General features: G+C 45.9%; 2 protein-coding genes across 2 annotated transcripts in view; one reads left to right on the plus strand and one right to left on the minus strand.

Annotated features, from left to right (window-relative positions):
* Window positions 1–7,870, plus strand: part of hmcn1 (hemicentin 1) — an 85,900-nt gene extending 78,030 nt beyond the window's left edge. The window contains exons 90-107 of the mRNA XM_085435920.1: window positions 141–311; window positions 415–585; window positions 679–849; window positions 979–1,149; window positions 1,225–1,368; window positions 1,510–1,647; window positions 1,737–1,858; window positions 2,327–2,564; window positions 2,661–2,723; window positions 2,863–2,982; window positions 3,059–3,193; window positions 3,280–3,393; window positions 3,495–3,620; window positions 4,336–4,464; window positions 5,461–5,829; window positions 5,977–6,096; window positions 6,222–6,348; window positions 6,593–7,870. Of these exons, the coding sequence (XP_085292046.1) occupies window positions 141–311; window positions 415–585; window positions 679–849; window positions 979–1,149; window positions 1,225–1,368; window positions 1,510–1,647; window positions 1,737–1,858; window positions 2,327–2,564; window positions 2,661–2,723; window positions 2,863–2,982; window positions 3,059–3,193; window positions 3,280–3,393; window positions 3,495–3,620; window positions 4,336–4,464; window positions 5,461–5,829; window positions 5,977–6,096; window positions 6,222–6,348; window positions 6,593–6,959 (2,996 nt within the window). The 3' untranslated portion in view covers window positions 6,960–7,870. The remainder of the gene's footprint in view (window positions 1–140; window positions 312–414; window positions 586–678; window positions 850–978; window positions 1,150–1,224; window positions 1,369–1,509; window positions 1,648–1,736; window positions 1,859–2,326; window positions 2,565–2,660; window positions 2,724–2,862; window positions 2,983–3,058; window positions 3,194–3,279; window positions 3,394–3,494; window positions 3,621–4,335; window positions 4,465–5,460; window positions 5,830–5,976; window positions 6,097–6,221; window positions 6,349–6,592) is intronic.
* A 1,849-nt stretch (window positions 7,871–9,719) lies between these two features.
* Window positions 9,720–14,110, minus strand: arpc5b (actin related protein 2/3 complex, subunit 5B). The gene is made up of 4 exons (XM_085436936.1): window positions 13,790–14,110; window positions 12,678–12,750; window positions 12,205–12,381; window positions 9,720–11,687 (listed from the first exon to the last, which is right to left on the minus strand). Exons 1-4 carry the CDS (start codon window positions 13,927–13,929, stop codon window positions 11,625–11,627), a joined length of 453 nt encoding a protein of 150 aa, XP_085293062.1. The 5' UTR covers window positions 13,930–14,110; the 3' UTR covers window positions 9,720–11,624.
* Window positions 14,111–15,133: the final 1,023 nt, after the last annotated feature.

A 15,133-nucleotide genomic window follows, 5' to 3' on the forward strand; every position in this document is an offset into this window, starting at 1 on the left:
CTTTCTTTTCTGATTTCCATGAATTTTTCCTGTTGTTAAACTGCAGATCTGTTGGGTTTTTTTCTAGCAGCACTGTGTTGCTTTATTCTGCTGTGTATATACATATATGTATGATGGACTGTAGGTTTATGCTCTTATAGTGGGAGGTAACTGGGGTTCTTGGCTACCGTGGAGCCCATGCAGCGAGACCTGCGGTAGGGGCCTGCAGTCCAGGATCCGTCTCTGCAACAACCCTCCTCCAGCGTTCGATGGGTCACAGTGTGTGGGCACAGACACCCAAACACAAATGTGCAAGGAGAAGCCTTGTCCCGGTAAGGACGCGATTATGCTTCGAGAAAAATCTCCGCTCCAGCCTGGATTTAGGAATTCGTTAAACGAAGCAGATTTCAGTTTTATACACTTTGTGTCCTCCAGTGGATGGAAAGTGGTCGTCCTGGGTGAGCTGGGGAGCCTGCAGTGTTTCCTGTGGGGGGGGTACTAGACAGAGGACACGCCTCTGTGCCAGCCCCGCCCCTCAGCACGGCGGCAGACAGTGTGAGGGCAACGACGTGCAAATCGACTTCTGCAACAGCGACCCCTGCCCCAGTGAGATACCTGAACTGCTACTGACTGCTTAGATACGCTCATTTCTGCATCTTTTCTTTTGTGAATCTGTCATTTTGCACTTCTGTGTGTTAGTCAGTGGTAACTGGGGTCCATGGAGCAGCTGGGGCAGCTGCAGCAAGACATGTAACGGAGGTCAGATGAGGCGCTACAGGACCTGTGACAACCCCAGACCCGCCTACGGTGGGAGAGCTTGTGCAGGTGCTGATACACAGATACAAAGATGCAGCACCGTCAAGTGCCCCGGTGAGTCAGCCTGCGGCACGGTCAGGCGTGTGTTATTGGTTCCCTTGTAAGACTAAATTACCCCTACGACTGCTCCATTGCCGTGATTTGTGTGTTGATGTGTACACCTGTACTGTTTGTATTTTGCAGTTGATGGTACCTGGGGTTCATGGCAGCCATGGGGAGAATGTTCTTCTTCCTGCGGAGGAGGACAGAGGACACGTGTTCGGCTCTGTGACGGTCCGTCTCCAAGTGACGGTGGTCGGCCGTGTCCAGGAGACTCTACTCAGCTGTCCAGGTGCAACACTCAGGCCTGCCCAGGTAACGTATCTCTTAAAAAAAGCTTCTGTGTTCATTTGCTGTATTTACATTTAAAGACACGTTTCTTTTGATCAGGTGGGCCCCTGAAGGCCCGAGGAAGCATCATAGGGAACATTAACGATATCGAGTTCGGCGTCTCCATCCTCAATGCCACCATCACCGACAGCTTTGGCAGCAGAATCATCAAAGCCACAATCTCTAATGTACCGAGGACGTTAGGTCAGTTTTCCATTAGCTCGTTGGTTGTATCACTGTTCTGCTTTTAGATGTTGTATGATGCTCTCTAATTCCTGCCTCCATCTAAAAGTCAGCTGTTTTCTTGAACTCCTAATAAATCTAAGACCTTTAAATTGATTCAAGGTCCTGCAATGAGGAAGCTCATCTCCATCCTGAACCCCGTCTACTGGACCACTGCGCATGAAGTAGGAGAGGCGGTCAACGGCTACACGCTAACAGGAGGTATCTTCAGGCGGGAGACGCAGGTGGAGTTTGCCACAGGTAGGATTTCATGGGTTCAACACGGAGGCATGAAATCTTTGAACAGCTGTTTATATGTAAAGATATGTGACGCGACTGCGTGTTGGCAGGCGAGATCCTGAGGATGACCCACATCGTCAGGGGTCTGGACTCTGACGGCGCTTTGCTTTTGGACATCGTTGTGAGCGGACACATCCTGCAGCTGCCTTCACATGCTCTCATCGGCATCAAGGTACACAAATAGGCAATGGGAATATTATGAAGCCAGCTAATAAACTAATATAGGGACTGAAAGAAATATGCATATGCTTATCAGCCTGTTTACAACCAAAACACATCAGTTCATGTATATTTACAAAACGGTTTTATTGCATTTCTGGAAATTTAAACCATAGAAAAGACTGGAAATCGAATACAGTGAACGCCTCTATTTTAGAAAACATCAATTTATCATTATTTGTTTCTCTCTCTCTTTTTTAGCCATATGTCATCTCTAAGCTTCCCACCAGCAAATCAAGTCCCCCGTCTTGTATACCTCATAGATTCATATAAACGCACAATAACTCAGTTTAACCCAATAAAAACAATTTAAAGTCTAATGTCACACATTGCAAGGAAACAAACTAAAATTAAGGTCCAGCTGACAGACGCCAAACTGAATAATAAAAATGCACAATGTTCTGTTGTGTTTTTTTCCCAGGACTACACAGAGGACTACATCCAGACGGGACCGGGTCAGCTCTACGCTCTGTCCACTCGCATGTTCAGCATCGACAAGGAAAGTGTGCCCTACACCTGGAACCACACTGTCTCCTATGACCCGTCCAAGGGGAAGATGCCCTACCTGGTGGAAACGCTGAGGGCCGCAGCCATCAGTGCACACTACCACCCACTGGAGGAGGTGTTGGAGTACAGCATACAAGCTAGTATCTCCAAAGGTGAACGCAAAAGATGTTTCAACTTCTATTGCCTAATACTTTGTTGCACTTTCACCAAACATAAGCGAAATTTAAAGTTTGTTAACGTGACTCCAGGTGATCGCAGTAACCAGTGTCCTCGTGGCTTCACTTTGGTGGCTGCCGGGCCTTACTGTGCAGGTAATGCTAATCACAACACACGTATACTTACCCCCAAACCACGAAAAACTGCACCTAAAAATGATGTATTCATGGATTCATAATTAGAACATCTGATCGTTTCTTATTGTTCGTATTCGTGTTTATCTTTGTGCTGCAGATGAGAATGAATGTGAGGTTGGGAATCCGTGTTCACATGCCTGCCACAACACGATGGGCACCTACTACTGCTCCTGTCCCCGAGGCCTCGCCATCTCAGCCGACGGGAGGACGTGTCAGGGTACAAAACTCTCCGCCGCCTACTGACCCGACGCGGCAGCAAATCACCGTTAAGCCTCTTCTCTCCTCTCTCCTAGACGTCGACGAGTGTTCGCTAGGTGGGAATGTGTGCCACGACGCAGAAGACTGCGAGAATACCATCGGCTCTTACAGATGCGTCACGCGCTGTGGGCGTGGCTTCAGGAGAACAGCTGACGGCTACAGCTGTACAGGTTTGATTGTACACGTAAAGGGCATTCCTTTCCTTTTTAATCGATTTGACTTTCTAATAATAGTGGGACATGTTTGTGTTGTTCAGATGTGAACGAGTGCCTGGAGTCAAATCCGTGTAATCAACGTTGTTTGAATACCGTCGGTAGTTACCGCTGCGCCTGTGAGCCAGGATTTCATCTCAGGAACAGGCGCTGCATAGGTGAGAGAGGCGCTCCTCTCCATTGATGTTCTACGTAAAATAAGACAATTTATCACTAAACCTGGAGCCACAAACTTCCCTTTTTCCTCTGTTCACCGCAGATATCAACGAGTGCAGGCAGAGGGTTTGCCGCTCTGATCAGCAGTGTAAAAACACTCGCGGTGGTTACATCTGTATTGACCTCTGCCCCAGTGGTATGACCAAGGGTGGCAATGGAACATGTGTGGGTGAGTGCTACTGAAGTACTGTAGAGTAGTTACTAATACGCTGTTTAGAAAATGTAGAGAAACACATCTATTCTCAGTGGGGGGAAATAATCATGCAGCATATCTGTACCGATACAGACTGGGTAATGTGTTAGGAGTGGAAGGATCAAGGTAGAGGGCTGAATTCAAGCCTGGAAATGAAAAAATTCCACACAAAGTAGCAGTTTCCTGTCCCGCTGATGGGTTAAGGATCTTCTACAGCCCTGTCCAGCTCTCCCAGAGTAACTGTGTGTCTCCTGGATTCTCCTCCATGCTCTTGAAACTGAGCTGGGAGACTCTGTAAATCTTCTGGTATCTTCTGTGTCGTCCTGGAGGAGCCGGACAACAATGCAGCCTCTGCAGGGTTCATGTATCACGTCACGCTAACAGCAGTGACACTGACCCTAGCCAAACGCAAAACTAGTGAAAAACAGTCAGGAAATATAAGGAGGGGGGAAAGTCAGAGGCCTCCATGTGTGAAACCCTTCCTGTTTGCAGCTCTTGTTAATTTCATTAAGACCAAAGCTGCTGAGACTGATTAACAACCCCCTCTGCTATGTAACTGACCACATCGATAGCCCAGAAGTTTAACCGACTAGATGCCAGCCTCTAATTAAAAGGTGTTTCTTGCATTTTTTTGATTAGCATATTGTGATTAATAAGATGATGCATGTTCGTCTCTTGTGGCCTGTTGCAGACGTTGACGAGTGCAGAGACGGTACCCATCAGTGCAGATACAACCAGATCTGCGAGAACACCAGAGGCAGCTACCACTGCACCTGCCCCCGTGGTTACAGATCCCAGGGAGTAGGGCGGCCCTGCGTCGGTACGTGTCTCTGCCTTGAATTGAATCCAGTGCGGTATAACATCAAACCCTCATTGCTGCTGTGTCATTCTGATTACTTTGGGCTACTTAGCCAAGCATGAAACATCCTGAGCAGTAAAATAAAAATGCAGTGCTCTTTCCTTATGTTTCGCATCAGCTTGCTTGCTTCAAGAAATGCACTTTCTTCTTTCTGATGCTGACTCACTCACTTCTGCAGAAAGCCTAAAAAGCTGCTGTCATCATATCGCGCCACTGCTTGCTCACATGACCAAATGCTTCACTGAGAACAGCTGATTAACTCTTTCTATTAAACGCAAACAAAAAAAATATCTTGCTTTTTGTCAAGAAACAATGCTGCATGATATCAGAGGCTTTGCCAGCTCAAGATGATGCTACGGTGTTAGACAGCTGTTAGGGAAACAGGAAGGAGGGAAAGGAATACATAAAACACCAACTGTAAAAAGACCAGCACCGTCACCTCACAGCTCTGTCTGTCACTTCCTCCTTTTCATTCCCTCCAGTTCGGATCTATCAAAGTGTTTCCAGCACCTTTATGTTTGGGGCTGGCTGTTTCCTGGCGTCGCTTTGTGATGGCGTATGTACCCTGATGCTGCTGGGACATTAACACTCTGTCTGCTTTATTCAGATAGTCTGAATGAACTGGGAACGTTTTTTTAACATAATTCATATCTGATGTACTTCTTCAGATAAAATGTGAAAATTATGATTTTGTTATTTATGAGATGGAGTGATTCTCTCATTCAAATTAAACCTGTAGTTTCAATACATTTCTGTGTCCCTGACATGAAAATGTATTGTTATACAGCGGGGTAACTTGCATATCCCCTTTTCTCCCCTCATCCTTCTCCTCTTTCATGGCCTGCACCTCCTCCTGTGCTCCTCTCATCACTCTGTTCTTTTTTCTTTACTTCTGCATCATTTCCAACCTTTTATCCACCTTTTCTTGGTGCTGGTCTTTCTCTGTGCCGAGGGCAGATGTAAATGAATGTGAGCGGCTCCCGCAGCCTTGCGCCCACCAGTGCATCAACACTCCCGGCAGCTTCAAGTGCGCCTGCCCTCCTGGGCGCCACCTGCTGGGGGACGGCAAGTCCTGCGCTGGGCTTGAGCGGCTGCCCAGCTACGAAAGTTACTCGTACACTTACCGCACGTCTCAGTCTGCCCCCGGCGGCGGCTCCAGCCAGATGCTCTACCACAACTTGGCCTCCCAGAGCTACCACTCCTACGCAGCCCCCGCGTCGGGGCGCTACAGGAGTCGGAGCCGCAGAGAGACGCGTGTGCATTCCTCACATCAGGGCGTCCTCGCTTGTCAGCAGGGCTTTGAGCCCAGGGGTCACCGCTGCTTAGGTAACTATGGAGAAGAGGCAGGGTTGAGATGAGGGAGAGGAAAGTTCAGCATTTCATTACTGCCTGAGAATTTGCAGTGGGGTCTGGAAAACTGATGTTCTGTGTATCCCTCTGTGGCTGTTTTTGTGTGTGCATGACATCAAAAAGACATCAACGAGTGTGAAGTGAGGGACACCTGTCAGCACGAGTGCACGAACACACCAGGAAGCTACAGGTGTCTCTGTCCTGCTGGTTACCGCCTCATGACCAATGGCAAGACTTGTCAAGGTGAGAACCTCGGTGTGCTCGCTTTGTCTACCCGGCAATCCACCTGTTCACTGGAACTCATGCAATTTACCCTCAAGCGAGGTGTGACCTGTGCTTACTGTAGCTGTTTGCTGTATCTGCCGCAGACACAGACGAGTGCCTGGAACAGAACATCCAGTGTGGAGTGAATCGAATGTGCTTCAACACGAGAGGAAGCTACCAGTGTATTGACACCCCCTGTCCCCCAAACTACCAGAGGGACCCGGTCACAGGGTAAACCTGCACACATACATGAAACCTGATCATTCTGAACTTTGAGACAAAGTGATCATATTTTATCATATCCTACAGATATAAGTACGGGGGCGGGTTGTTTTCTCTTCAAATTGTAGCAGATTTCTGTGTAAAACCTTCTTCTTTGGGCTTCTCACATCGCCTTTACACCAAACCTTTGTTTTCTGCCTCCTGGGCCCACCAGCACCATATTCAACCAAAATTAACTTTTTTCTTTTTGTAGGTTCTGTCTGAGAAACTGCCAGCCAAATGACCTGGAGTGCGCACTGAGCCCGTACGCCTTGGAGTACAAGCTGCTGTCGCTTCCCTTTGGCATCGCAGCCAACCAGGACCTCATCAGGCTGGTGGCCTACACACAGGATGGAGTGATGCACCCCAGGACCTCCTTCCTGGTGGTGGACGAGGATTTCGCGTTGCCGTTTGCTCTGCGAGATGAGAACCTAAAGGGAGTGCTGTTCACCACGCGGCCGCTACGAGAGCCCCACACGTACCGCATGAAGGTCCGAGCCCTGTCCTACAGTGAAGACGGAGGCATCGAGTACCAGACGACCTTCATCGTCTACATCGCTGTCTCTGCCTACCCCTACTGAAAACACTTTAAATGACCCGAGTGGCTGCGTCCTCTGAGTGCAGTGCTGCAAAAAGTGGCATGGTGAGAGTTAGTGGATGCGACCGCATCAGTAAACAGACTGGAAAAAGATTATCGAGTGTGTGCGAGAGGCCAGCGGGTGCATACAGCCCCGAAGGTGTAAGGAAGTAGGACGCCTGATGTTTACATGAGGAAACTTACCAACTATTTATCAGCTCTAATCCCTGGAAACCTCCCAAACCTCTCAGTCAGTCATCTCCTGACTCTTCAGACTTATTTATAAGACACGTTAGATTCGACTCTTCCAAACCGAAACGCCACCGGTTCAGAGAGTACAACATATTAGCTTCTCTTTCATTTACATCAACCTATTATTAACTTCTTTGGGAAGGGCTCGAACACGAAAAATGGAAGACGGGTCCCACTTTTGCGCCATCAGTTGCCAAAGCGGAGGCGTCACTGTTCGGGTTTGGTGCTCTCAGGTACTGGCGCACGAACGCCTCAGGCAGAAACTCACGTCACCAGCGCGATGATCCACCCAACAGCTGGTGCCAAGATGTATTTTTTTACGATTTGTACATATGTTTTTCTCATAATGTAATGCCACACTTGTACGTACCGTATCCGTTTTGTAATAAAAATCGAATATGAATAGATAAACGCTGATTTTACAAATTATATATGCGTGCACAGCACTGCTGCACAAAACATCCCCGATCTTGACGGAGCGTGCCACACGTGGACCCGAGCGCCGTACGCAAAGCTTCTGATCACAGATACACTCGAAGGCCATTCAGAGATAAGTTTTCTCCGTCTGCCGTGAAGTCTTTAGATTCTTCGTATCCTTATCAGTTAAAGAAGATTAATGATAATCATGTGCAATATCAAATAAAAGTAATTATTACATCCGAATTATTACATTTACAAATGTTTGATAGTGTAAATCATTTTGAAGCTATGCTGTTGTTGATTATACACCCACACCTTGTTGATAATAGGTTGGACCTGCTTTTGCTTTCATAACTGTCTGAATTCTTCAAGGCACAGATTCAGGAGTGCCCTGGAAATCTTCCACAGAGGTTTTGGTTCAATTTTATTTATATAGCACCAAATCACAAAAAAAGTCGCCTCAAGGTGCTTTATACTGTACAGTAGATGCAGAGAAAAACCCAACAATCATATGACCCCCGATGAGCAGCACTTTGGCAACAGTGGGAAGGAAAAACTCCCTTTTAACAGGAAGAAACCTCCAGCTCAACCAGGCTCAGGGAGGGGCGGGGCCATCTGCTGCGACCGGTTGGGGTGAGAGAAGGAAGACAGGATAAAGACATGCTGTGGAAGAGAGACAGAGGTTAATAACAGATATGATTCAATGCAGAGAGGTCTGTTAACACATAGTGAGTGAGAAAGGTGACTGGAAAGGAAAAACTCAATGCATCATGGGAATCCCCGGCAGCCTAATAAACACATTCCAGTTTATTAATAATTCGAAAAACAAGTTATGGGTACATATTTGCATAACTTTTTAGGTATATGTACAAGTAGCGGTAATTACAAGTACAAAACATGTACTGTGCTTCATAAATGAGTAACAAATGTAGTACATAACAGTAACCTACAGCACACCAGAAAAATAGATTCGGACTACCTGACACGGCTTTAACAAGAAGAAAAGTCAGTCATTCACCATCTTTCTCTTCTTCCTGCGCACTGAAACCACCAAAGTCCTCTTCTCCAGTGTCGGAAACGAACAGGTTCAGGATGGCTACGTCATCCACTCTCAGCTTCTCTCCTTCGTTGTCACTTTCAAAACCAACCAAAGAAATCCTCGTTGTCAGAGTCGAACACCCTCAGAAGGGCCGTGGCGGTGTCCTCCTCTCCATCATGCAGCAGTCCAGCCCTTTGAAATCCGTTGGTGATCGTGGATGTTTCCACACTTTTCCACGCTGTCAGATTCCACCGGTGGAGTTGAGCATAACTTGCTTTTCGCAAGTTTATCGCCCCTCGTCATCCACGCCTCCCGCTGAACGCGTAGCGCTACTTTGAAGTTTGTTTTTCGCGCTACTTGTACGGCACTATGTTGCCTGGCGGATGGAGATGTGACTAACATACCACTCTTGAACCCCGATACTGTGTGTCTGATCACATGCCCTTCCGCCAGGCAACGTAGTGCCGTACAACAGCGGAACAAACAAAACAAATCGTCTTACGATATGACAACAATCACGGACAATCCATAGAAAAGCCGCACCTGACTAAAAGCCGCAGGGTTCAAAAAGTAGCGGCTTATAGCCCGACAATTACGGTACTCAAGAACAACAAGTAGGCCTGCAGAGCGAGAGCGAAGTGCTCTAATAGGGTGATATGGTACTACAAGGTCATTAGGATAAGATGGGGCCTGATTATTTAAGACCTTGTATGTGAGGAGCAGGATTTTGAATTCTGGATTTAACAGGAAGCCAAAACAGGAGAAATCTGCTCTCTTTCTAGTCCCTGTCAGGTCTTTGATGTCAGGTTGACATGACATCATCATACAGTTGCTAAATTGTTGACTCTGGGCTGTTACAATGTGATAAAGTTTATATTCTGCTGTAAAGCATCATCTATCATGTTGTACAGTCACTCCAAAGTGTCTCTCAGACGTTGTGCGCTAATTTCTGTACCTGTACGGTTCAACCGTTGTCTTTATCTTTGACTCAAAAATTTAACTTTGGTCGCTTAGTTGTGACACAATCCAAAATAATCACAACACAGCTAAGACTCAGCATTCACACATTTTAATTTATTGTTGTTTTTCTTCCAAAAGCACAAACATAAAAAAGGAACATTGGAATAAGGCAGTTTGTACATCAGTTTGGTGCGCTCCATCATCTTCTCACCCAGAAGAGCATCGCCGACTAGAAATACACGAAGCTCATAAATCTAGTCATTACTGCATTAGAGAAGGTGTCTGATGTCCGGATGCATCGTCACTGATGACAGTATTCAAACATGACAACCCATGTCTAAATATCAACCGGTGATGAAAAAAACACAACTGTAGTGACTTGTGTTTTATATTTTAAAAAAAATGAACAAATAAATAAAAATCTATGAGTAACTTTAACTCCGTGTTTGAAAACAAGCAGAAAGGAACCGAACGCTGGAGCTATCATCACGTCTGCACTCGGAGCAAAGCTCACGCAACACGCGTTTCTTTCATGCTCATATATACTGCATGGTTTCAAAATAAAATGTAATAAAATCCACCTCTTACTCTCTAAACACACGAGCTCCGAACTAAATCCCAGATGTAAGCAACGTTATTCCATGAAAGCGAAAATAAAACATTTGGCAACATGTCATCTACCCAATAAGGTGGATGAAAATTATGTAAAATGTGTTGGAAAAGTCTTATTATTATTAGACCAACTCTCAGGATAAATAGAAAAAAACAACAAGAGGGGCGGAGCCCGGCTTTTATCCCATCAGGGAGTCTGATGATGGAAACCAAACAGTTTCCTCACAGACAAAATTCCTGAAACCTTGGAAAAACAAATGTCAGGTATGAAATGCTAAAGTGAATACTGAAAATACATCATCTATTCTTTAAACTATTAATTCCCCGTCAGTTCACAAAAAAGAAGAAGAAGAAAACGCATCATCGTACCGAACGGCGTGTCAGGCCTGCAAACGGTGTTTTTAACTGAGTGAGTGGAGGCGAAAATAACGTCACTCAAAACAATAAAACAAAGCAGATGTTTGATCCTAGATTAATGTTTTTCTGTTAAATAGTGAAAAAGTTTTTTAAACAAAACCGTGTGAGCGCACGTTCTCTGGGAGACGCTGCGATGAACAGTACCAGCAGAGCCGCATCAATGCCCTGTTCAGTAGCAGAGGGGTCACAAGCAAAGTGGGATTAATAGAGTGGCGATGGAGATGCATCGTGGGTAGTATAACCCTTAACTGGGGCAGCACGAGGGGATAGATGGATGAATCCCCCCGGCCCCTCCTCCAGTGCAAATCCACCACCCTCTGTGCGTGACTGTGCTTTTCAAGCAGCTCTCGCTGCTCAAGTGTTACAGCGAGAGGGGCGGAGCCCGGCTTTTATTCCATCTGGAAGTCTCTGACGATGGAAACCAAACACTCAGTTTCCTCACAGATAAAATCCCTGAAACATTCGGTGGACGATGGAAAAACATGTTTGTTCCTATGAACGTGTGCGCGCAGCGGTGCCACCCGACCTTTCTGACCAGCAGGGAGCGCTCTGGTTTCTACTGGTTTTGACCAACAGCCCTGCTTTATGCAATTCAATCATGAGCAGTTTTACTAACATTTACCTCTGTAAGTTGGGAACCGCTGGGGGCACAGTGCACAGGAATGACCTAGACATAAAGGTTAACAGGTCAGGGAATCAGCACAGACACACGGGTACAAAATGATCTGTAGCGCCCTGTGAGGAGTACGATTTAAGCTATGACCGTGCAGGGACTCCACAGGAAAACCCATTTTTAACTTAATACGAGCCAGACTGTACTTTAAAAAAAAAAAGGAAATAAAGTCTTGGCTTGAAAACATCTCATTGGGTTAAAAATCTGGTTTTCCTGTTAGTCCCTGTGCCATCTGTTACATAAACAGAGCACCGCCCCCTCTCTCTGTCAGGGATGTGGAGTGAGCTGCTCGTCTTCTACACCGTCTTCCTCGCCGTCAGTACCCTGACGATGCTCCCCACTCCTCCAGCTGCCAGAGCCTGAGAACACAGAAAGAGAAAAACTGTTTTTGATGATCATAATAAACCAACTAAAATCGTTTTCTTACACTTAAGTACTGTCGATTTGTTCGATTGTTCTGTGCTGCTTTCACTGCATTGCAAACCTCTGCAGGTTTGTCTTCTGAACACTGAGTTTCAATGTAACGCAACGTGCGATATAAACATTATTGCCACCACGTCCAGGCTGTAGCGCATGTGTGAGAATGACTTGGACGGCTTGGACCATTTATTAACCCCTAATTTACGTGCACATGAACCTGCTGTATCAGACAGAATAATGACCCAATCTGTATGTTTTTAACCCAAGAAGATTAAGAACATGAAGTTTAAAGCACAACGTCTACAACTGTTTGATTTAGAAGCTGAGAAACACAGTTATCTGACCCTTTGGGTGTTTTCAAAGTGGAACGAGTATCATTGCGGGAAAAGTTGAACTTGTCTATTGTTTTGGCTCAAGAAGACGCTGGAGATCCCACAGTGAGGTGGGAATATTTACCTTTTCGTGCCACTGCAGCAGGACCGCGCTGCTGTTCTCTGACGGCCTCTCGAAGCCTTTGTAGATGTATTTCATCAGCAGGTCCACGCCGTTTTTGTCGAGAGACTGAACGCCTTTCTCGATGTCACCGCTCTTGAAGGAGCTGAGCACCTTCAGCACCAGACCCTCCGCACGGTCCTGGCCAGGAGAGAGCAGACGGCTGAAGGCCAGAGTCGCTACACATTCCAGTCAGTTCGTATACCTGGCTGTGAAATCATCGACCACTGGACCTTGAGCCGCACACACCCTGAAAGGACCTCAGCTATAAGGTGCTGAAGATCTGCTACTTTCTGCTGTATTGTTTAAGTTTGGAGAGCTTAAGAAGAACCAAATATCACTGCTATACTACAAATCAAGAACCTGAAGTTTCTCAAAGTGATGCATTAAAATGTGCTGGCGCTTGAAGCTTTACTGACGAGGAAAACCGAGCTCACCTTGACGTTCTGGTTCTTTGTGTTGATTGGTGGGTTCTTCAGTACTGCGTGTAAAGCCTCCGTGAGATTTCCTGTGCAGGAAAGGTTAAGGAAGCAGCACAGCAAAGACTCACCCTCCATCACAACGGATGTAAAGAAAATTAGAAACTAGCCTTTGCCTTCGTCTCTCATAAAGAACAACAAGCTGCACAATCAGTGCAGTCCAATTTTAAAAGCACAAAGTCTTTCAGTTAAATCAGCTTTATGAGCAGTTCACTGCCTGAATAATACAAATGCATTCATGCCCCGCAGCTCTGTTAATCATGAAAAATGTATTAAACACCTTCCACAGCTCCATTTCCCCCCAAATAATTCTGTTTGCAGCATTGCTCAGTCTCCTGATTGGTGGTTTTCTACACTAATCAGCCGTAAGTATGCTTCATAAAGACGCTCGACCTTATTGCAGTCCATGGTAGCAAAACTGCTCAGGCACAGGGGAAACAGCACTTGTACGAATAAGTGACTGAAGCCTGAGTGCTTCCACAGGTTCAGGTTCCAGTCATTTACTTGAATGTGGATATTGATCCCTACAGACACAGATGGGGAGATTTCTCGCGTGACTAAATCAAGAGCTACCGTACCAGCAAATCTCTGTTATACAGCGATTGCTCAAGATTGCTTGACTGGGTTTTGCTTTGATGTTTTGAGTTTTCGCTGTTGTAACACGCGCTGGGAGGAGTTGCTCAATGGGGAAGTGGAGCGCCTTCGAGCCCTATATGGCCTACAAAGCTCTTTTGACCCTCTGCGAGATGCCGGGTTCACCACACCCTAAAATGCACTTGCAGCATCAGGGAGAAAGCAGACCTGGGCAGGAGGGTGAACTCAGTAAAAGTGATGCACGCCCGCTTGTTCAATCTTGGAGCGCAATCCCTGGAATGTGACTGTCAGGCAAGTCGGGGCAGTGACTGGCCTGCTAGCTAAACGCCCATCCATGCAGCTAGCATCCCCGAAAGCTAAGTGAAGTGTGCGGATAAATCTGAGCCTTACGGGCACACTGCACAGGCCACCGCGGCACTTTCATTCAGCACGCCGTGTAGGCTAACGGGCGGGCTAGCTAATCTCGTAAAGGATATTGTCTGATGAGCGAGTCCACCTCTGCCTCGTCAGGACCCATCTGATTTTCTCCTCCGTCCTCCTCGTCCACAAACTTGTTCTCGTCGTATTCGTCCACGTCCACTCGCCTGAAGCGGGCGGACACGGTATTCTTCGACATGTCTGCGGCGATTCGGGTGATTTATATTAAACCGAAAAGCAGAAGCGTTCGCGCGCAAATCCTTTTTAAAAAAATTATTTCTGCAGTGCTTTTTTCTGATGTGGGCTGTCACTGGCAGACAGGCGACTTCCGGGCCTCCCCCTTCTTTCCTCCCTCGCCGTTACTTTGACTTCCGCTGACTCAATGCCGCCCCGTGGCTGCAGTTTCTGTTCTCACCGCCAGAGGGAGCTCAAACCAAAGAAATAGTTCCGCGGTCAACAAAACTAAGCAGGCTATGTTAAGATTTTCAACTTTAGTATTTAATTAATTTGCATCACTTTTTGTCACAGTGTACTATGACATTGCAAAATAAAATGAAATTCTGCAGCTATTTATTTTATTTTGAGCAGTGGAATAGTCTTAATTTCTAAGTCAGCAAAAATAATTTTCTGGCACAACTTCACCTGCTTCCAAGGTGCATGGAGAGGATAAAAGAATTCACAAAGCAGGAGCTCCAGCAACACTTGAGGGAAGATGAACAACTTTAATAATAGACCAACGCGTTTCCGCTTGTGGCCTTCATCAGGGTCATAGTAAAACATTTTAAAATTGCTTAAATACAAGACAGGAAACAGAAAATTTTTTCAAATTAACCAGTACCTACCTATTATATGTCAGCTTACCTATCTATGAAGTTTTGACTGGTTAATTTGAAAAAATTTTCTGTTTCCTGTCTTGTATTTAAGCAATTTTAAAATGTTTTACTATGACCCTGATGAAGGCCACAAGCGGAAACGCGTTGGTCTATTATTAAAGTTGTTCATCTTCCCTCAAGTGTTGCTGGAGCTCCTGCTTTGTGAATAATTTCTAAGTCAGTAAGCTGCAAAGTCATCACTATCATCATTAAAATTCTACGTTTGGACTTGTAGGTTATTCCCAGACAGTTTGGACTAAACCAAACTCATTTTGATAGATGAAACACATTTGTCTGACAGCCAAAGATAAATACATCTGATATCAGGTGCTCTCTTTTTTTGAATAAAAGAATTGTAGTTCACAACCCCGGGGACAGTTGTAACCGTCCCTCGTTGCAGCTGTCCCCAGTCTCCCCTATAAACTTCTCCACAGTTTACCAGTGTTTACAGCCCTGATTTTATTTTGTTTATTTTTATTATTCTCTCTCTTTTTTAATCTTATCTCATATCTGAAAAAAATGATGATGAAG

Source organism: Copadichromis virginalis, linkage group LG17 (genome assembly GCF_057382275.1).
Source record: "Copadichromis virginalis isolate Kocher_CV1m ecotype Utaka linkage group LG17, C_Virginalis_male_GT1.1, whole genome shotgun sequence".
NCBI lineage: Eukaryota > Metazoa > Chordata > Actinopteri > Cichliformes > Cichlidae > Copadichromis > Copadichromis virginalis.